Genomic DNA, 23219 nt, shown 5'->3' on the forward strand with positions numbered 1-23219 from the left:
TTCCTGCAGGTCCCCCAGTGGTCCAGGCTTTCCAGGATCCAGGGGCTTTATGATTGTCCTTTTTTAACAAAGCTCAGTTGGGGATGGAAGCAGCGTCTTTTACTCTTGGTTTTTGAAAATGTCATCATCCAACTGATTAGTACAAAAACATGTCCTTCCTATTGAACATTCTGACACATCCTTGAAAGAGCAGCTATCTGGAGGTATTCAGTATATAACCTAAGCCTGAAGTAAGCTGATTGAGTAACTTCCAAAGCATGCATTTGTAGATATTTACATAGGTTTGAAAATATTCATGAAAGGACTCTCCTTGTCTTCAATTTCAGTACCTGTAGACCAGGGTAACACGAAAAGAGTGGCACTTCCCACATCTGCTACTTCCTTCATAGTTGTACAAGATTCGACTAGATGGTGAGAATTTCCTTCTCTATCTGCGGACGCAGAGGGTCAGAGTCTTGGAAAACATCTGAGCTATTTTCACTGAAAATAACACTAGTAATTTCCAGAGATGCAACACTAGAGAACATATAGGAAGGAAGAGCACCTGTAGGTTTCAATGATCAAGGTAAATTTAAATACGAAAAAAGGTCTCACACTTTTAATAAGAAGGAACTAGAAGAAATCTATTCTCTTTATTGCTTTTTGGGTTGATTTTCATTTAACTAATGAGACTGTGAGTGCAAGTTTCTTTGGTCCTAGTTAAGGACCCTAGTCTCTTAGTTAGGAGAACGGAGGGCCCGGAGCTGGAAGGAAGGGACCAGGGAGCACTGGTGCAGCATTGGTGCTTCTAGGAAGAAAATCGATGGGGCCACAGAAGTTTTTGAAATCACGTGTAATGCCATACTGCGGAGTTGTACTTTTTCCAGTATTATGCTCCACACTCCACCCAATCTTCATTCCCTCCTTCACTTCTATCCACTGAACTGTTCAAATAACCTTTTTTTTTTTTTTTTTTTTTTGCGGTACGCGGGCCTCTCACTGTTGTGGCCTCTCCCGTTGCGGAGCACAGGCTCCAGACGCGCAGGCCCAGCGGCCATGGCTCACGGGCCTAGTCGCTCCGCGGCATGTGGGATCTTCCCGGACCAGGGCACGAACCCGTGTCCCCTGCATCGGCAGGTGGACTCTCAACTACTGCGCCACCAGGGAAGCCCCCAAATAACCTTTTTATTACTACAGAAATGTAATAATGTACACGGTAGGAAATTGGAAAATGCAGACAAGCAAAACAAAACCCATCACATTTCCACCATTCACAGGTCACCACTCTTAACACTTTAGCACAGGTCCTTTGGCTCCTTTAGATACACACACACCCCACACAAACACACACACACACACTCCAATTTGTTTTTTGTTTGTTTGTTTGTTTTTTTGGTACACAGGCCTCTCACTGTTGTGGCCTCTCCCGTTGCAGAGCACAGGCTCCGGACGCGCAGGCTCAGCGGCCATGGCTCACGGGCCCAGCCGCTCCGCGGCATGTGGGATCCTCCCGGACCGGGGCACGAACCCGCGTCCCCTGCATTGGCAGGCGGACTCTCAACCACTGCGCCACCAAGGAAGCCCCAATTTGTATTTTTTAACCAAACCGAGATCATGCAAGATCTATTGTTTCTCAGTCTTCCTTTTCCAATTATTACCACTTTTCCATTTCAGGAAAATTTCTCCTAATACCCAGACCACATTTGGATTTTTCCAATTTCCCCCCAAAAGTCCTTTCTAACTGGTTATCCAAACGAGTAACCACTCCAGGACCACATAGTGCATCTAGTTTTTAAATCCCTTAACTCTTGTTTAATTTAGCATAGTCCCATTTTTATGACACTGACTTATTGAAGAAATCAGGCCATTTGTCCTGAAGAACAACCCACCTTCTGGATTTGCCCCGTTGCTCCCTCATGGTGTTGTTAGGCTTGGTTTTGTAATCATTGGTTTTCCTCTAACTGGAAGTTATATCTAAAGGCTTTATGAGGTCAAGTTACACACGGAACACATCACTGGGGAGAGTGTCTATTTCATGAATATCATCAGAAGATATCTAACACCTAGGTGACTCACCAGGAGTGACGCTCAGACTGACCCCTGCCTGGGTTTGTGGGTAGAGCGTGTGTGTGTGTTGTTACTTTGTGTCCGTGTGTGTTGCTTAGCTACTATAGTAATGTCCAGCAAACATTCATCATAATGGTTTTAACCAGAAGTGATCACCTTTGCCTGAATCTGTTCCTGACACTTTAAAGTATGTGGCACTGGATTACAAATACCCTTGAGGTATTTTTTTTTTTCTTTTGTGGTACGCGGGCCTCTCACTGTTATGGTCTCTCCCATCGCGGAGCACAGGCTCCGGACGCGCAGGCTCAGCAGCCATGGCTCACGGGCCCAGCCGCTCCGCGGCATGTGGGATCTTCCCGGACCGGGGCACGAACCCGCGTCCCCTGCATCGGCAGGTGGACTCTCAACCACTGTGCCACCAGGGAAGCCCCCCTTGAGGTATTTTTAGAGGCTTTGTCCTCCAGAAATTTAGTATCTCCTTGAAGGTCCTTGTATCCATGTGTGCTAAGTAAGGCATGATGCTCACAATATCACCTGGAAGGCATACTCCTTAAAAGGTAATTTAGGGAGCACCTCTATATGTATCCTCAGTCTGATAAATTTTGGGGGCTTAAATATTTCCCAAATAAATGAAAGTAACCTTAAAACCAGACATCCAGAGTAGACTTCATTCTTAGAGGAACCAGCAATGGGAGTTTAAGTATAGGAGCTCAATCTAGCCCCCGACCATTTTTCTCTTCTCTTTTCTGAAAGGGATCGGCAATTCCTGGTGGTCTCAGCCACCACCTATGGGCCTTTGTTCCTCACATCTGTATCTTCAGCTTTGCACTCATGGTGCCTTGGGAACTTATAAAACACTACAGATATATATCAAGGCTGGATGGCCTCTTTTCCCACTGATGAGTCCCACACTCGGTCTTTGGCATCTCCCAGCTCTTCACCAGGCACATACCTTCATCAGCTCATGCTGGGCGCAGGGTGAGCTTCCTGGCTGTGCCCTCCGTCTGGAGTCGTTTGTTGTCCCATCCATCCAACATTCCATTGCTAGACAGTTATTCCTTAAATTCTTTTTCATCCTGTCACTTTTTGGCTCACAACGTTTCAGTGAATTCCTATTGCTTACTCCATCAAGATTAAATTCTTTGGTCTAAACCTTATGTTTTCCTAGGAAGGCTCCATGTAATCTTACCATATTTTGAATTATTTCCCCAAATCTACTCTTTGTGCTAATCAGAGCTGGCTCCTCAAGGCCCTGTGACTGCTTCTTTTGGGGCCTCTGTCGTGCCAGTGTCTTTTCCTGGAGGCTCTCTCCCCACTTGTTCCCTAAGAAAGTCTGATCAATCCTGTGAGTGTTAGTTTTAGGTGATTGTAGGAGATGGAAGGAAAATCCTGTCCTCCCCCAGATCAGAAGCTCTGCGGCACAAACGACGGCTAACACGTAACATGGCATCTACAGCAAATGCTCTTGAATCGTTTACACCTTTGACGTCTATGGTTTGTCTTGATTCTTCAACTATCTTGTAAGCTCGTTGGAGGAGATGGTTTTGTCTTATATTTCTAAGTTAACCCCCCAAAAGAAATGATCTAGAAAAGGGTCATGTGTTCCATTCCTCTGCTTCTATGAAGTGCTGTACTTAAGCCATCTTGTCCTTTAGACCCCTTTGTCCTTTTTTTTTTTTTTTAAGATTTTTTTGATGTGGACCATTTTTAAAGTCTTTATTGAATTTGTTACAATATTGCTTCTGTTTTACAATATTGCTTCTGCTTGGTTTTTTGTCTGTGAGGCATGTGGGATCTTAGCTCCCTAACCAGGGATTGATCCCGCACCCCCTGCATTGGAAGGCGAAGTTCTAACCACTGGACCGCCAGGGAAGTCCCTTGACCCCTTTGTCCTTTAAACACACACACACACCCCTCCTCTGAAGGTAATTGTGTGTTTGTTTCTACCCTACCGCAGTGTCTAGCATCTTGCACTGTTATCAAATTCTCCTTTAATAGAGCTGAAATCCACCCCCACGTAGCCAGTATACTATTTCTTCTGTTAGCAAGTGAGCATATCTGGTTGACATCTACTGTAACAGCCTCAAACAGGAGGCATGGAGAGACTTTGTTAAACAGAGCTTTGAAAGGTCATCACATTTCCGTGAGTATCTTGCGAATCTGATGGATTTAACTCACCGCCCCCCCAAAATCCTCAGAGTTACAAAAGGTGTGCTTCAAACGTCTTCTCTTAGAATCCTGCATCTCTCTTACCCCCAAATTTTGGTGGTCCACATTTTTAATCTTTCCACCTTCCTATTTGTAGGGTACAATTTAATTCCTGGGCTACAACAGCTCTACTTGGCAGAAAGAATATTCGCACGTAGTCTAAGGTGTTCATTGGAAGGAAGAATGACATCAAATATGCAAATGTCTCCCGTGGTACGAGAGTGCTCACCTTTACATGGCAAGACCGCTGAGGATCCTATCTTTCAGCAGACATTTTCCTGGCCTTTTAGGAACTTTCCCGTTTTTCCCACCCTTCTCTTTTAGTAACTAATAAAACAAGAATAATAGATAAGTTGTGAGGTGTCAGAGGGTCTCTCTGGACAGATCTTTGAGGTGATCTTCACACAGAATGTGGTCGGGTTCCACTCCAACCTGCATCACTCAGCATGGCTTGGAACACACGCGTGTGGCTACTGCTCTCTGACAGTTCTATTCAATTCTGGTTGTTGATACTGCCTCTGCAAATAACATCGCCCACGCACTACTTTTAGGAGGAATAATCTGTCATTTGATTTTGTATCTAGAGAATTAAAAAAATAAAGAAATCAAGAGAACAAAAATGAAGACTCAGAAATAAAGAATCGGGAAAAAATGAGTGGCAATGAGAAGTAATACTATCCTTTATACAGCAGAAGACAAAATGAAATAGTTGTGACTTAACCAGCTGGAGGTTTGTCATTGTGACCTTCTGTATCCCTCCTTTGATTTTCTTCTAAACGCAGGAATCTTCCGTTGGCTAAATCCCAGCATTTTTTTTTTCCATCCCCGGGCCAACTTTTTGGCTTGCTTGGGAACAGCTGCCAGTATTTCTCCCTGCTGCCAATCAGTCCAAAAATGTGCTCACATGGAAGGCCTGGCTCCATCCCACCCAGGGTGCTGAATGCACTCACTTTTTCACACACAGCCTTTGCCAGGCTGCACACAGAAGTCCAGCTCAGACAGTACAGCTCACTGCATCACCAGCGAGCCCGGAAGAGGCGCCACTGTCAGTGAGAGAGACTGTCAACGTATCTGAGGGGTCTAGGGCAAAGTGAAACATCTTACTATGTGCACCAAGTTAATGGGAAAAGGAACACTTCTGAAATATCAGGAAACCAAAAGTGTGGCTGTTTAACTGCCCCACTCCTGAAAGCAAAACCAACCCAACCCTTTGTCTAGCCCGTGATTTGATTAAGAAAACAAACAAGAAAATAAACAGAAAGGTATTAACTGACGAGTGCCAACAACTATTTTACTTTCTTTGTGCTTCTAAGAACAGCCTTTCCTACAGACAACCACACGTCACCCCAACGCCTGGATATGATCCCTTTGATTAAGGAATTCCTGAATCAGTTTCCTGGTTTACAGCTTGTTCAACCAAGATTCCAGGTGCTCTCACCAGAAGAAGGGCCCCTTTCAAAAGCTGTCTGCTTGTGTAGAACTGCACACCTACCAGAAATGTCACGGACACCCCAACAATAGAGCTGAAACCTGAAGCAGTTTGGGGACGTTCCAAGTTTTTCAATGGAATGCGAATCCATTACGATGATTAGGTAACTCTACTGATATCCTCCCATTTGAGCTCAGTGTGAGAGCTGCCAAAGAAAAGACAGAATCAAAACCGACTCTTGGATTCCAGCTCTTGAGTATTTTGGTGCGGAAACTGTATTTTCTTGTAACTCATTTTAAAAAACACCCCATGCTTTCACTGTGTAATTGCAATCTCAGTTTTCAGGAAGCAAAGAGAAATGAGATCTATAATCACTGTTTCTCTTCTGTTCGGCTTCCAGCCTAAATGGTCCTGTTCTTTTATTGGCAAAGTAGGGCAGGTAATAGTGAACAAGAAACCTACTCGAAGAAGTACTGGCTCAAGGGAAGTACCACTCCATCACTAGTGACTCAGTCATGAACGGAGTGATTACTCTGCATCGATAAAGTCATGCTAATTGGACAATAGCTTGCTGCCAGCTCATGTGGGCATGACCTACAGTACCCTTGGCTAACAGCCATTATGTCCATCATACCTTTATTTATTTTTATATTTTTGGTAATCTGGATGGGACGTGGAAATAATTTTTAAAAAACCCTCCCAAGTGCTATTTAACATCATGAATTAAAAGTTTAATTAAGGACCCTGTTAAAGGCCTGGGTTCCATGATTAAATATGACAAAAATAATATGTACGATTCCTGATCAAGTGAGGAACTTTACAGCTCTGAACTCTGTCTTTAAATCTATTGCTGATTTCAACTGAAATAGCTAAGCGATTCCATAACAGAGCAAACTAAGAAGCGTAAGGGACATTTAATTCATATATAGAGAAGGGTCTTGAAATGAATAGATACACTGGTGCCTACTTTTATAAAATTTAATGCAAACAACTTTACTGTCAAAGGCTTTGTTATGAATACATTTAAAAATGTTGATTACTGTGGTCATCCTACACTATACAGGGTGAAACAGGTAAAGTGAAAGAAAGCCTTAAAACTGCCTTTGAAATCAGGTCACTTAAAAATAATTCTTCGAAAGGTCTAAGTTTTTGTCCACTCAACTCCTCTACTATTCCAAAAGAGGGATGCACCTCTGCATAAAGCTCTTTAAATAGGACTTACTGGCCTCAGGATTTAGAAATGTAAGAGGTTTGGAAATAGCTTATATATTCCAGTTTTAAAATCAGCTATTGCTGTGGCTATTTTCACACCAGATTTCCCTCCCTGTGTAGCAGCACCACTGAGCAGCCTTCAGAGATGGAATCACAATAGTATTAGCTCCCCTTTTCACGGCTTTGCTTTATTGCGCCCCCATCTGAGGCGGAGGCCCAGATTTCAGGGCTGGAAGTCACCTTTGTGTTACTATAAATAAGTTCTGCCTTTAGGCAGTTCAGACTCATCAGCACGATTCTAGGACTTGAAAACTTCTTACTTGCCGGCAAGTCGTTACCTGGGATATTTTGACTTCTTTTGCTTTCTTTTTTTTTTTCATCTGCTACCATGTCTCACCAATGCAACTTGGAAACTTGCACCACAGCTTTTAATGAAGAGTCTGAGGTAAGAGCCATTTCATCAGAGACGACTGTGCTTTCCTTTCACGGGAATAATAACACCTACTGTTTATGTGGTACCATCCTTCCAAGAAGTTTAACTTATCACATTTCATTAATCTGAAGAGCAGCCCTGAAAGGCAAACTGGTGCCCTGTATTGTTATTCCCTGCATACTCATGTGGAAATTGAGGTCATTAAATAATAATAATTTTTTTCAAGATCCTCCTGAAATCGTTACAGAGCAATGATCTGCATTTTCTACAATCTGTCTATGTTCTAGGTTATCAAATAGCACAGTGGTTCTACAGCTCTTGAACTGTCATCTCCGATGAACTCTAAGACCATATGGGAAAAGTCAGGGTGGATTTACAAACAAAAAGAAGACAAGTGAGCTCACGCCTCTTCTGAAGTCAGATGATTCTCTCCTTTCCAGACCAATCTGCCTCCCATCTCCCTGGTCTTTCCCTACCTCTCAATCCAAACATCTCTCCTCTCGTTCTGACCTGCAGGATTTTTCTTCTCTCCCTCCAGCAGGAACCTAGAAAAATTCCAAGACCATCAACCTGTAGCACAGCCTAGGTCTCCAGAGATCATCCAGGTCAACTCCATCAACGTCCAGAAGGATGAGCCTTGCTGAGTTGAGTTGGCCTACTACTTGCTCAGGAGATCCTATCCTCTCTCAAGTCCTCAAGAGCATTCTTTTAGCGACCGGCCTTCTGTCTGCCATGTCAGCAAGTTTTCTGTCTCTTTTGGAACTTTCCCATCCGCCCAAGTATGAGTCAGGATGGGCTTTGCTGTGCAAACAAATAAACACCAAGTCTTAATGGCCTAACATAAAGGTTAAGTCCTCATTCATGTCATAGCCTGATGCGAGTCAGATGGCTCTCTTCCAACAGTGACTCAAGAATCTGGGCTGTATGATAAACTGACTCCTCCTTTTTTATTCATGTAGGCACTGTAAGTTTCTACAAACCCTTTTGATATTAATACAGAAGTATATAAGAGCAATAATGATATTCACACTTGAACTCAATGATCTTAAACTATTTCCCACATTATTTCTTAAATAAAGGATAAAACAGAAGCTAAAAACACTAAATAACCCTAAATGCTAAAATATGTTCACTAGCTATGTTTAAAAAATAAATGTTCGACAAAGAGAATAAGGTAAATTATGGTATGATTATGCAATTGAATAGTCTGGTTATTAAAACTGCAATTGCAAAGATTATGCATGGAATGGAATATGAGTGGACACGGGAAGATTATATGATATTCTGATGTTAACTAATAAAAAGCAATATATAATCTTGCAATTCTATGACTGCAGCCATTTAAAATGTGTATACATAAAGAGAATATTGGAAGGAAACAGGCAAAAATGGAATTAATTGTGTTTCAGCTGGATTAGTGTTTAAGTTTTTTTTTAATTGATTGTTTTTTTTAAAATTTATTTTTGGAAAGTAAGATATAAAATAAAATAAAACATAAATCTCTAAAAAAGAATCTGGGTTTTGGTTCCACCACCTAGGAGTTCTCTGACACCAGTTCAATGGATGTGAAAGAACACCAAGAACTCACACTTTTTTTTTTTTTTTTTTTTTTGCGGTACACGGGCCTCTCACTGATGCGGCCTCTCCCATTGCGGAACACAGGCTCCCGATGCGTCAGGCCCAGCGGCCATGGCTCACGGGCCTAGCCGCTCCATGGCATGTGGGATCTTCCCAGACCGGGGCACGAACCCATGTCCCCTGCATCGGCAGGCGGACTCCCAATCACTGCGCCACCAGGGAAGCCCCTCACACTTACTTTTAACTGCCTCGGGCTAGAAGTGACACATGACTCCCACTCACGTTTTATTGGTTAGATCTAGTTACCCAGCAAACCTGATTGTAAATGTGGTCTTCCTGTGTGTGCAGGAAAGAGAGGAAAATTGGATATGAGTGAATATTGATCACCTTTACCATCGAGGGCAAGTGTGCTGGAATTTCTTCCTACTTAGAAAAGAAGCCCAAAGGAAAACTCTTTTGACTCTATTTCCCTCCAGTTACTGGCTCACCTCTTTGCTCCCTTTAACTCAAAAGGCCTCAAAAATGTAGCCTACATGAGCTTCTTCAAATCCTTCCCTTTCCCTTCTCTCTAGAACACAGCCCAATTGGTTTTTGCTCCTATTGCTTTCCCAAAGCGCTCAATGAAATCACGAATGGCTTCCAAATTGCTGAATGGTCAATTTTCAGCCTTCACCTTAGCTGCCTATCAGCATCATTTGACATTGCTGATTACTCTCTCCACCTTTCTTTACCTGGCTTCCAACACACCAAACTTTTTTTTGCTTTTCCTTCTACTTCAATAGTTACTCTTTCTTGGTTTACCCTGCTGCCTCATCTTTTTCTCCCTGACCCCTTAGTTCTGAAAAGACCCAAGGATCAATCCTAAGACCTCTCTCTCCTTTTGTTTGTTCTGTCTACACTTATTCACTTGGTATTTGTATCTGGTCTTGGGGTTTTCAATATCCCCAATACTCTGGTATTAAAACTTCTATCTCCAAGCTAGATTTCTCCCATGAATTTTAGCCATGTATATCCTACTGTGTAGTAGACATCTCTACTTAGATGCTAACATGCTTCTCAAACTTAATATGTACAAAATAGAACTCCTAATCCTGCCCCACTTCCACCACCTGAAACCTATTTCCCTCACTCTTCACCAATCCCAGATAACGGCAACTCCATCCTTCCAACAGCTTAGGCCCTAAACCTTGGAGTTATCCTTAACTCTTATCTTTCTCTTCCATCCTACATCCAATCTATAAGATAATCCCATAAGCTCTACCTTCAAAATATTACCAGAGGGACTTCCCTGGCGGTCCAGTGGTTAGGACCCGACGCTGCCACTGCAGGGGGCCCGGGTTCGACCTCTGGTCGGGGAATTAAGATCCCGCAAGCCTCACAGCCAAACAAACAAACAGAAGTTTGCAAACTTAAAAAAAAATGTTACCAGAATCTGACACTGATCACCACTGCACTGCTGTCACCTTGGTCCAGGCCATCAGATCATGCCTGGTTTGTTGCCTCAGCATCTTAACTGTTTTTCCTGCTTCTGCCCCTGTCCTCTTTCAATCTATTTTCACACAGTCAAAATTATCTTCTCCTGGGAAAACCTCCAATGCCCTCCTAGCTCATTCCAAGGAAAGGTAATGTATCCAAAAGGTGCACAGCCTTGCCCCAGTAATTCTCTGACGTGCTTCCTCCTATCGACCTTTCGCTCATGCTGCTACCGTGTGTCAAACAGGCCAGGTCCACTCCATCCCCAGGGCCTTTTCCTTCCTTTTCCTTCCTTTTCCATGGCTGTCTCCCTCACCTTCTTCAGGTCTTTCTACAAAAGTCATCCCCCAAACAGGCCTTTCTTGACCACCCTAGTTAAAACTGCCATACCTGAACCCTGACGTTCCTTAACCCCCTTCCCTGTTTTATTTTCCTCAATGGCATCTAACAAAGTCCATGTTATATTTATTTATTTTCTGTCTCTCCTTCTCCTCCTCTGGAAGGTAAGGTCTGTTTTGTTCACTACGTTCACCCAGCACCTAGAACAGCGCCCCCTGGTACAGCCTTTGATAAATATTTGCTGAATGAATGAAGAAACAGAAGCTCAAAGAGGTCGACCGGCTTGCTCAAGACCCCATATGCAGTTAGTGGCAAGGTCCTGATTATGGTTTTCCCAGCCTCTCATGGCTGACGTTCCTCAGTTCCTAAAATTGACCTGTTCCTCTGAGTTTTGTCTAGGTGATAAATGAGGGGATGCTAAAGGGTGGGCTCTGTGCTTTGGGGTGGGGGAGTGCTTTGTACTTCTTATCCCTGGTCATGCCACTTCCCAGAGACCTCACCCCCTGCTTCCCACCAAACCTTCCCTCCCCCTAGAGTCACACACAGGCTCAGAATGCTGAGCGTTGAGTACTTTCTGTAGTATGACATCCTGAAAGGACTGTCCAAAGACAGTCACAACTGTCTTATTGCTTCTTTCAAAAACTGGGCCTAAGCCATTCCAGAGACATTAACAGCTTTCATAGCCTCTAAAAACTTTCAGACAAGAAGATTCCATAATTTCCTTGCTGGCCTCTGTGCTCCGCAGTACTACGGCAGGAACATTCTTTACTATACCCTGTGGTGGAGACTTCACAACAAATGCTGTGTTTCCAAAGTCCCTCTGGGTCAGTTTTCCCTTTTGTTTGGCACTGCAAAAACAAGGTTTGTCACAAAATGTTGGGAGAGAGAGAGAAAGAGAAAGATAGAGGGGAAGCAAAAGATAGAGACAGTGAGAGAGCAGAAGTCTGAAATATATTTTTACCTCTGAAAGCATAAGTTCTGCCTAAGGGGCCATACATACCTCTACCCTACAGCATTCCCTGCGTGAACCCTTCCCCTTCTCTATAGAGTGAGAGGACCCGGGAGACAAGCCCAAAGAAAGGTGCCAGAGGCTTGGCAACAAGCTCCCCCTCTCGTTTCTTTATTTATGACAAATAAAAATTGTATGTATTTAAGGTATACAATGCGACATTTTGACATATGTGTACACTGTGAAATTATTACCATTATAAACTAAATAGCATAGCCGTCACATCCCATAGTTATCCTTTGTGTGTGTGGTGAGAACTCTTGAGATCTACTCTCTTAGAGAATTTCGAGTATATATTACATTATTATTATTTTTTAAAATATAAATTTATTTATTTTTGGCTGCATTGCGTCTTCGTTGCCGCGCAGGACTTTCTCTAGTTGTAGCGAGCGGGGGTTGCTCTTTGTTGCGGTGCGCGGGCTTCTCATTGCGGTGGCTTCTCTTGTTGCAGAGCATGGGCTCTAGGCGCGCGGGCTTCAGTAGCTGTGGAGCATGGGCTCAGTAGTTGTGGCTTGCGGGCTCTAGAGCGCAGGCTCAGTAGTTGTGGTGCACAGGCTTAGTTGCTCCACGGCATGTGGGATCCTCCCGGACCAGGACTCGAACCCGTGTCCCCTGCATTGGCAGGCGGATTCTTAACCACTGCACCACCAGGGAAGTTCCCATAATACGTTATTATTAACTACACTCACCATGCTGTAATCAGGTCTCCTGAACTTATTCATCTTATAACCGAAAGTTTGTACCCTTTGATCAACCTTTCTCCTTTTGCACTACCCTCCAGCTTCTGGTAACCACCATTCAATTCTGTTACTATGAGTTTGACTTTTTTTCCTTAGATGCCACATATAAGTGAGAATATGCAATATCTGTCTTTCTCTGTCTGGTTTATTTGACTTTAGCATAATTTCCTCCAGGTTTATCCGTGTTGCAAATGGCAGGATTTCCTTCTTTTTTTAAAGGCTGAATAATATTTACTTGTGTGTATGTATGTGTGTGTTTATATACAGACCACGGCTTCTTTATCCATTCATCTGCTGACAGACACTCAGGTTGTTTCCATGTCTTGGCAATTGTGAATAATGCCGCAATGAATATGGGAGTGCAGGCATCTCTTTGAGATAGTGATTTTGTTTCCTTTGGATATAGACTCAGAAGCGGGATTGCTGGATCGTATGGTAGCTCTATTTTTAATGTTTTGAGGAACCTCCATATTGTTTTCCACAGTGGCTCTACTGATTTACGTTCCTACCACAGTGCACAAGGGTTCCCTTTTCTCCACATCCTGGCCAACACTTGTTATCTTTTGACTTTCTGATAATAGACCTTGGCAATAACCTCCTTTCAGCCGCTCTTCCCTAGCATTCTGGGTGGGAGTCGAGCAGCCCATCAGAATGGGGTTGATGGGCAAAGCTGCACCCCTTTCCTGCCCTCTGTACTTGACACACCATAACCTTAACATCATGCTTGCAATGCCACTTCCAGCATGGCCGGCATCCAGCCTAAGTGGTCTCTATGACCATAGCTGAGGAGGTGTTCATTGAGGCAGCTTGAATCCGAAGGAGCAGTGCAAGAAGGGCCTTGCCCCGCTTGGTACACGACCCACTTTCTCTTCATCTCTTAACACGGAATACACCTGCTATTACAAACCAAATGACCTGTTTCATCACGAACAGAAGTACCAAGGACAATGCCTTATCTCCTGCGTTTTGCTGACACACATCCCTGGATGTGCTTTTCCATGAGGAACCAACACTCAAGTCACAGAAATCCTAGGGACAATCTGTCATGCCAGTTTAGGAAAAGAAAAAAAAAGCAAGACAACTCCATGACTCCTTGACTTCCAGGAGGAGGCCTCTATTTTTGTCTCTCCCGTTTTCAGCTGAGAGGCTACACCGGAACTCTGGTCGGCTCTACTTTGTGGGTAACGGCGTTGCCCACCGGGAGTCAGGGCATGGGGCTAGAACGGCACAAGTGGACAGCGGCTGCAGGCTGGAGCCGGGTTTGGCCTAAACTGACAAAGCAGGGGAGTGAGAAGGGCAGCGGTTTGTATCTGGAAGTTTCCTAGTCCAAAGACAGAGCTTTCAGGGACTTTCCTGAGGGTCCAGTGGCTAAGGCTCCGTGTTCCCAATGCAGGGGGCCCGGGTTCGATCCCTAGTCAGGGTACTAGATCCCACATGCGTGCCGCGACTAAGAGTTCGCATGCTGCAACTGAGGAGCCCGTGTGCTGCAACGAAGATCCCGCACGCGCAACTAAGACTCAGCACAGCCAAATTAATAAATAAATATTAAAAAAAAAGAAACATAACCCACGGACGGAGCTTTCAGACTCAGCCATGCCGGCCCCTGTGAAGCTCAGCAGTTGCCCGGGCAGGGAGCGCAGAGGTAAGCCAAGCGTGATCAAGGCTGGGACCGGGCCGGAAGGTGATTTGAATTCGTGATGGCTTATGATGAAGTTTAAAGATTTCCAAGGAGCTAATCAAATGCTTTTTCTTACATCATATGAACCAAATGCCAGTGAGTTCTATGCAGCTACTTTCCAAGGTAGTGTTTGGGATGTTTGTTTATTCACCACTTAATTCAAATTCTATGAAGTCATTCACTGAGCTAAGTGGGACAGCATCTGAGAGCCTGCAAGGACCTTTCAGCGTGCACACAGCAAGGAGAGAAAACAATGCCCAGCGCCTGGGGCCCCAGGAGGGGCCTCTGAGCAGAGGCAGAGGCTCCTGGAAGGAGGCCTCAGAAACAATTACAGACCCACAAAGGAAAATGCCACGTGGGGGCTGGCCTGCACGCCCATCAGCAGGATGACTCGAGCTGGGTTACTGACAATACGAATTCACGTTTCATAGGAAAAAAAAAAGTGTCTCGTTATATCTGAAGGTTTCAGGTACATGAAGAACCAGAATGTTTTAATTATTTGGAAATGCAGATGATGTAGGAACAGAAATCATTTTACACAACTAGAAAGAAAATCAACACTTAGCAAACTCTCACTTAACTGGAACACGAACAATCAAAAGGTCAAACAGCAGACTTTTGTGTGGCATCTACACACTCTTACTTCAAAGAGTGCCCAGTGCCAAGGAAATAAGTGATTATCAGGGATTTGACCTAAAAAGAAATGTTTAGGTTAGGTTTTACTGCCTTGGTATTGTATTATGATAAATAATTTAAGGGCTTCAGCATTTTAGAGGTTTTTACAGGTAAGAACTGGGGCTCAGAGAGGTTAAGTGACTAGATCAGGATCACAGAGCTAACTGGGGGGCAGGCCAGGGTTTACAGCACAAGGTCCAGGGCGTCTCCAGATGGGGCCCGCAGTCATGGTAGAGAGACTAAATTACATAAATTATGGTTTTCATTTGTAAATATATTTTAATGTAATCTATTTTTTTTGGAAATTAGTAGAAAACATATATGAGGTGACTCTCAAACAGATACAGCTAATAAATTAACTGTAAACTCCACCCCCTTCCTAAAACCATTTGGGATAATTGGAAGTTTGTTAGATATTTTCAGAGAATTCTAGAGTTGAAGTAAATACAAAGGCACACTTGCTGCCCCTCAAGAGAAGAAGAGTCTTAAATTTGACGAACGCCAACCAGTTTAAACATAGTCTTTTATATTTATCCTCTCACCTAATGACGGGTTAAGTATCTGCCCATTAATGCAGCTCAGGATCACCAGTCACACCACAGCTGCCATTTCTTGGCCTTCCCACATCACTTGGTACATAAGCATCCCTCCCTCCTCCAGCCCCAATTACATTATCTTCAACTGATTTGTCCTTTTGTTTCTAGTATTAGGATCTTTCTACTTGACAGTGGTGTGAGGAGGAGTAATGGAGCCCTTCACTTGGGTACATAACAAAGAATACTCATGTGAAACTGCCTATGTAGCCCTCACTTTGCCACTTTCCTGCTCTGCAGGGGTAACAGCAGACATTTCTTAACAGGGGACTGGATCTGGTGCCCCCTCTGACCCCCTGTCTATTTTTGTTTTTTTTGGGGGGGTATAGATGGATTTTTTAAAATTGAAGAATAGTTGATTTACAATGTTGCAGGTGAATAGCAAAGTGATTCAGTTATATTTATGAATATATATTGTTTTTCAGAATTTTTTCCATTATAGGCTCAATACAAGATATTGAATCTAGTTCCCTGTGCAAATAACGTTGTCTTAAAGTCTATTTTGACTGGTATCAATAAAGCTACCCTAGCTTCCTTGTTGTTTATTTTATATACAGTAGTGTGTATGTCTATTTGTTTTTTATGTTGAACTTGAATGTCTTTCTGTGGAGCAGCTGCTTGCCCCACCACATCCTACTTTTTTTTTTTTTTTTTTGCGGTACGCAGGCCTCTCAGTGTTTTGGCCTCTCCCGTTGCGGAGCACAGGCTCCAGACGCTCAGGCTCAGCGGCCATGGCTCACCGGCCCAGCCGCTCCACAGCATGTGGGATCTTCCCAGACCAGGGCATGAACCCGTGTCCCCTGCATCGGCAGGCAGACTCTCAACCACTGCGCCACCAGGGAAGCCCCAATGTCCTACTTCTTATACACAACCTGCTTTACTCATTTATATGAGTTGCCAGGCCTCTGGAGACACTGGATCTGTGACCCCTGAGACTTAATGCTAGTTGTGCCCATTAGCACCTCCCTCAGGGTGACCCGGTCTTTGGTTTCTCCTAGGGGTGCTGTGAAGAGCTGCTCTGTGGATCATGGCACAACTCTGGGTCTCTCTTCACATAGACTATGAATATGAGTTGTACCCCTGAGAGTTGTGCAGTGCACAGCCTGCACAACTGTCAGTGGCAGCCCTGGTGTTGTAGACCGTGCTGGTGCACAGGGAATGATTCTGGCCTTGAACACAAAGCCTAAAGCTGCTCCGTGTTACCCTTAGTCCCACAAAAATGAAGGGGAATCAGGATGATGGAAAAAGAGTAACTGTATAGACAGTTCAAAGTGGTGGCCAATTTAATGGTTCGTCGGCATGAAGCCCATCCTTTGAGTTCTGGCAGCTCAAACCATCCAACTGTATGTCATCTCTGGACAGAACAAGTCCAGCTACTAGTGTCCCCAAAGTACAGAAGTGACTAGATTCCCTGAAGTAATTAAGAAACCTGAGTAGGGTATTTTCAACGATGGTGAGAAAAGCAAGTTTACACTTCTTAGAATCTTACTATATTAACTGTGAAAATGACTGCCTGCTTTTACTCTTCCCCCTGGGCAAGGAAGGTGCTGTGAATACTTTCATTCTTTTACTCTCAAGGGAAATCAAGTGTTCCTTCAACCATTTGAAAGAGAAAAATCAGAGCAACAGTCCCAATGATTGAGATCCCACATGTAGGACTGTACTAAACTTTGGGCAAACTACTCAAAACCCGAAGAGTAAGTGAACTAGAAACTAGAAAGGACTGTGAGGCACAGGTGCGGTTCAGATTCTTGCCTCTGAGACATGAAATGCATCCAATAGAAACTGGCTCTGCCGCAAACCTAACGTGTGGGCGACTTGATCATCAGCCCCCAAGCAGGGATGTGGCACAGGTCCTACGTTCCAGGTCCTCCTCAGCCAACTGTCTCCAAGTCAACAAACCTCCGTTAGCAACTGCACGAACAAACCAAACTACTGTACCTCCTCAGGCAAGCTGACCACCAAGTCATTTCTCGTCTGTCCAACCAGCGCCTGCCAGAAGTATTCACTGCATGCGGCCAGCACAGCTCGGTGGGCCCGGAACTCCTTCCTCTCCACGATCAGAGTCACGTCACAGAGAATATCCTTTTTGCGCTGGTCATTGAGGCCCAGGAGGATGTTGGTGCAGTGGACTGTGGACTCATACACATACATGGGGGAGTCAGGCTTCTCATCCACAGACATGCCGTTCACACCCTGAAAGAAAGCAAGCAAGCCTGGGTCATCATGGCTCCCTAAGTCAGAGAGACACAGTGAGAAAGGATGCTGAGCGCCTGGGAGTCACCGCCCTGAGCCAGGGCGAAAGAAGCAGAACTGTCCATTAGCATCTTACGCGCAGTTAGCACTGTGAGCTCAGAAAACATCTGGAAGGTTGTGTTCTGTGGCTGACTTCTCTCCTTTCCTCTTACTGAGTCCTTTTACCACGCGGAAACAAAGCCAGGTCCTTTAATGGAACACCCAAAACATTCAAAACGCATACCTACTTTAAAACTTGGTAGTTTTAATTTTGTTAGTGGACTGAAAGCGAACTTTCACACATACAGAGTCGCGGTGCAAGTATTAACTGAGCTTTGTGTTAAGAGGAAATGACTCATTCTGAAGTATTGGCAGTGCTGCCTGGATGAAGCACGTGTAAGTTCCTAGGCTGAAATTTGGCTAAGATGCCAAGCAGAGTAAATATCTAATCACAATACGTAATTTAACACGGGAACTAAACGGAATGTGTATGAAGGAGTGGATGTAGCCAGCTATCTATCGCAACTGCCCTCCGCCACTTCAAGACAAAGCATGGCCACCATGATGCCACTGTTGTCATGAAAGGCTCTTGAAAAGAAGTGCAAATGTGCTGCTGTCATCCCAGCAGACTGGATGTACATCCTCTTTAAGGAAACACAATATATTGCATCAGGAGTCAAAAAAACAGATGCATTCAATAGTGAAGATTACTTTTACGAAAGCGTTCTTTGCTTTAAAAAGTGTCCATTGATGTACCGATATTTAAAAAAAAATTCTAACTTACACAACCGTTTTCCAGTAATATTTACACTAGTATGAATTCCAATAGTGAGTCTTACTTTCTTTTTGCTTTATTACTGTTTATTTTTTTAAAGAGTTTTAACATACAATAAACTGCATATACTTACACTGTGCAACTTGATATGTTCTGGCACATACATGCAACAGTGAAACCATCATCACAAGTAAGACAATGAACATATCCTTCACCACCAAAAGTCTCTTTATGTCCCTTAACAATCTCTCCCGCGCACCTCTCCATTCATCTATTGATGGATATTTGGGTATTTCCCAGTTTTTGGTTATTACAAATGAAGCTGCTACGGATTAGTGTATAAATCTCTGTATGAACATATGCTTTCACTTGTCTTGTGTAAACACCTAGATATAGAATGGATGGATCATTTGGTATGTGTAAGTCTAACTTTTAAAGAAATGGCCCTGTTTTCTAAAGCAGTTGTGACATTTCACATTTTCAATGGCAGTTATGAGAGTCCGGTTCCTGCCCATCCTTGTCACCACGTGGTATGGTCAATCTTTCTAATTTTGGCCATTCTAATAGGTACACTGTGGAATCTCTTTGTGTTTTCAACTTGCTTTTCTCTAGTGACTGAAGATACTGAGAATCTTTCATGTGCTTATTTGCCATCTATTTATCTTCTCTGGAGAGGTAGATTCTTTGCCCGTTTTATACTGTTTTTTTTTTCCTTACTATTGAGTTTTGGAAGTTCCTTAATATACTTAATTAAAGTCCTTTATCAGATGTGTGATTTGCAACTGTTTTCTCCAAGTCTGTAGCTTGTCATTTTATTCTCTTAGCAGTGTTTTTCAAAAAGCAGAAAGTCTTCATTTGAGGAAGTCCAGTTGAGCAATTTTTTCTTTAATGGATCATGCTTTTGGTGTCATATCTAAAAAATCTTTGTGCAAACCAAGGTCACATCTTTTGTCAGATTTATAACTAGATATAAGTATTTTTAATGCAATTATAAATGGTTTTGTTTTTAACTTAAATTTCTGATTTTTCATTGCTAGCATATAGAAATATAACTGATTTTTGTATTGATCTTGTATCCTGCAACTTTGCCTAACTTGCTTATTCGTTCCCATAGCCTTTTTTTTATTTTGGGTGGGGTGGGAGGTAGATTCCACAGATTTTCTATATTGAAGATAATATTGTCTGTAAATGAAGACATTTTACTTCTTTTCCAATCTGGATGATTTCAATGTCTTTTTCTTGCCTTACTCCATTGTCTAGAACCTCCAGTACAATGTTGAGTATAAATGGTAAGAGCAAACATTCTCCCCTTGTTCCCAGAATTATGGGGAACATATTGAGCTTTTCACTGTTATTTATGATGGTAACTTGGTGTTTCATAGAAGCCCCTATCTAGTTGAGGAGGTTTCTTTGTATTCCTATTTTTCTGGGAGGTTTTTTAATTTGTTTTTCAAATCAGGAATGGATGTTGAATTTTGCCAAGTGCTTTTTCTGCATCTATTGAGATAGTCACATAGTTTTTTTTTTTTAGTATGTCAATAATGTAAATAACATTGATTGATTTTTGAATGTTAAACCAACCTTGCATTTCTAGGATAAAATCCACTTGTTCATGATATATTTGCCCTTTTATACATTGCTGGACTCAGTTTGCTACCATTTTGTTAAGAATTTTTACGTCTATGCTCATGAGGGAGATTAGTCTGTAGTTTTCTTTTCTTGTAGATTTTAAAACTGGTTTTAGTATTAGGGTAATGTTGGTCTCACAAAATGAGTTTGGAAGGATTTCTTCCTTTTCAATTTTCTAGAAGAGTTTGAGTAGAACTGGTTTCTTTATTTCCTTAAATATTTGGTAGAATTTACCTATGAAGTCTTCTGGGCTGGAGCTGTAACTACAAATTCAGTTTTTAAAACAGTTGTCAAATTTATTGGCGTAAAGTTGTACATAGTATTTCCTTACTTTCCTTTAATATTAGTAGAATCTGTACTGATGTCACCTCTCACATTCCAGATATTGGGAATTTGTGTCATGTCTCTTTTTTTCCTGATCAGTTTGGCTAGAGGTTTATCAATTTTATTTATATTCTTAAAGAACTAGCTTTTGGTTAAATTGATTTTATTGTTCTGTTTTCTATTATGTTTATTTCTGCTCTCATTGTTATATCCTTTTTAAAAAAATTTATTTAACAAATATTTATTTGTGCTTACTTTGTGCTGGGCACTCACATTACTGAACATTTTGCATTTATTAACTTGTTTATGCCTTTCAACAAATTTGTGAGAGATTTTATGATTATTATTATTATTTTAAATTCATTTATTTTTGGCTGCATTGGGTCTTTGTTGCTGCACGCGGGCTTTCTCTAGCTGCAGCCAGTGGGGCCTACTCTTCATTGTGGTGTGTGGGCTTCTCATTGCGGTGGCTTCTCTTGTTGCAGAGCATGGGCTCTAGGCACGTGGGCTTCAGTAGTTGTGGTGCACGGGGTCAGTAGTTGTGGCTTGTGGGCTCTAGAGCACAGGTTCACTAGTTGTGGCATACAGGCTTAGTTGCTTGTGGCATGTGGGATCTTCCCAGACCAGGGCTCGAACCCATGTCCCCTGCATTGGCAGGAGGATTCTTAACCACTGTGCCACCAGGGAAGTCCTGCTTACTTTGGGTTTAATTTGCTCTTCTTTTTCCAGTTTCCTAAGGTGGAAGTTGAACTCATTGACCTGAGATCTTTCATCTTTTCTTTTATTAAATAAAGGCTTTAATGCTATACATTTCACTCTAGATATTATTTTAGCAGTGTCTCACAAATTTTGAAATGTTGAGTTTTTATTTTCATTCAGTTCAAAATACTTTCTAATTTCCACTTTGATTTCTTCCTTGATACATAAATTATTTGGAAAAACATTATTTAGTTTCCAAATATTTGAAGGAGTTTCTAGACATCTATCTGATATTGTTTTCTGATTTAATTTCATTGTGGTCAGAGAATAAACTTTATATGATTTCAATCCTTTTAATTTATGGGGACTTATTTTATATTCCAGAATATGGTCTGTTGGTAAATATTCCATATGCACTTGAAAAGAATGTATGTTCTATTGTTGGGTGGAGGGTTCTGAAATGTCAGTTACGTCAAGTTATATGATAAGTGTTTTTCAAGTCTTCTATATCTTTACTATTTTTCTGTCTATAGGTTCTATCAAATACCATATGCTAACACACATATATATATATAGAATCTAAAAAAAAAAAAGGTTATGAAGAACCTAGGGGCAGGACAGGAATAAAGACGCAGACGTTGAGAATGTACTTCAGGACACAGGGAGGGTGAAGGGTAAGCTGGGACGAAGTGAGAGAGTGGCATGGACTTATATGTACTACCAAATGTAAAATAGATAGCTAGTGGGAAGCAGCCGCATAGCACAGGGAGATCAGCTCAGTGCTTTGTGACCACCTAGAGGGGTGGGATAGGGAGGGTGGGAGGGAGACACAAGAGGGAGGAGATATGGGGATATATGTATATGTTTAGCTGATTCACTTTGTTACAAAGCGGAAACTAACACACCATTGTAAAGCAGTTATACTCCAATAAAGATGTTAAAAAAAAAAGTATTGAGAAGGGGCACTGAAATCTCGGACTATAATTGTAGATTTGTCTATCAGTTTTTGCTTCATTCACTGAAATCCTGTTATTAAATGCATACATCATTAGCATTTTAATTTTCTCTTGATGTATTTATACCCCTATCACTATGAAATGATCTTTTAATTCTTGGAAATATTCTTTGCTTTGAAATCTACTTTGTCTGATATTCATATTGCCACTCCAGCTCTTTTTTCATTAGGGTTAGCACAGTATACCTTTTTTTCCTCTTATCCTTTTAACCTATTTGTGTCTTTATATTTAAAGTATGTTTCTTGTAGGCAGCATACAGTTGGGTCCTGCTTTTTTTCTTTTTAACCCAATATGACAATCTCTGACTTTTGATTCTGGTACTTATACCATTTACACTTAATGTGATTATTGATTTGGCTGGGTTTAAATCTGCCATTTGGCTACTTGTTTTGTATTTGTCTCATCTATTCTTAGTTCCATTTTTCCTCATTCTCTGACTCCTTTTGTATTAACTGAGTATTTTTATAATTCAATCTTATCTCCTTCATTGGCATGTTCTTTGGTATTTTACTGGTTGCCTCAGGCTTTATATTTATAATATGATTCTTTAAGTTATCACAATCTACCTTCAATTGATATTATACTACTTCATGTAGAGTATAAGAATCTTACAATAGTATGCTTCCATTTCTCCCTTCCTGGCCTTTGTGCTATTGTTGCCATATAATTTACTTCTACAAATGTTATAAATGCCATACCACATTGTTATTATTTTTGTTTAAACAGTCAATTATCTTTTAAAGAGATTCAGATAAGAGAAAAAGTTATATATATATATATATATGTATATATATATATATATATATATATATATATATATATATATATATATATATATATATATAATACATGTTCCTTCTGCCTGAAAGACTTCTTTTAATATGGCTTGTGGCTGCCATAATAAAATATCAGAGATTGGGTGGCTTAAACAACAGGAACTTATTTTTTTACAGTTCTGGAGGCTGGAAAGTCCAAGATCAAGGTGCTGGCTGATTTGGTTCCCTGGTGAGGACTCTATTCCTGGCTTGCAGATGGCTACCTTGCCACTGCACCCCTGCATGGTAAAGAGAGAGAGCTCTGGTCTCTCTTCCTCTTCTTATGAAGACACTGATCTCACTACAGGGCCTC

At 42.0% G+C, this 23219-nt stretch overlaps 1 protein-coding gene across 2 annotated transcripts in view; it reads right to left on the reverse strand.

Annotated features, from left to right (window-relative positions):
• The window catches only part of BACH2 (BTB domain and CNC homolog 2), a gene marked incomplete at its 3' end in the record, with an annotated part of 152355 nt that overhangs the window by 64839 nt on the left and 64297 nt on the right, over positions 1 to 23219 (reverse strand). Inside the window, exon 2 of one of the 2 annotated variants that reach the window (XM_082669125.1) lies at positions 17355 to 17609. In XM_082669125.1, coding sequence (XP_082525251.1) covers positions 17355 to 17597 — 243 coding nt within the window. In that variant the 5' untranslated portion in view covers positions 17598 to 17609. Of the gene's footprint in view, positions 1 to 17354; positions 17613 to 23219 lie in introns of those variants that run through there. The other variant, XM_082669124.1, reaches the window with a different exon arrangement.

Source organism: Grampus griseus (genome assembly GCF_964374135.1).
Source record: "Grampus griseus genome assembly, chromosome: 13".
In the NCBI taxonomy this organism is placed as follows: domain Eukaryota; kingdom Metazoa; phylum Chordata; class Mammalia; order Artiodactyla; family Delphinidae; genus Grampus; species Grampus griseus.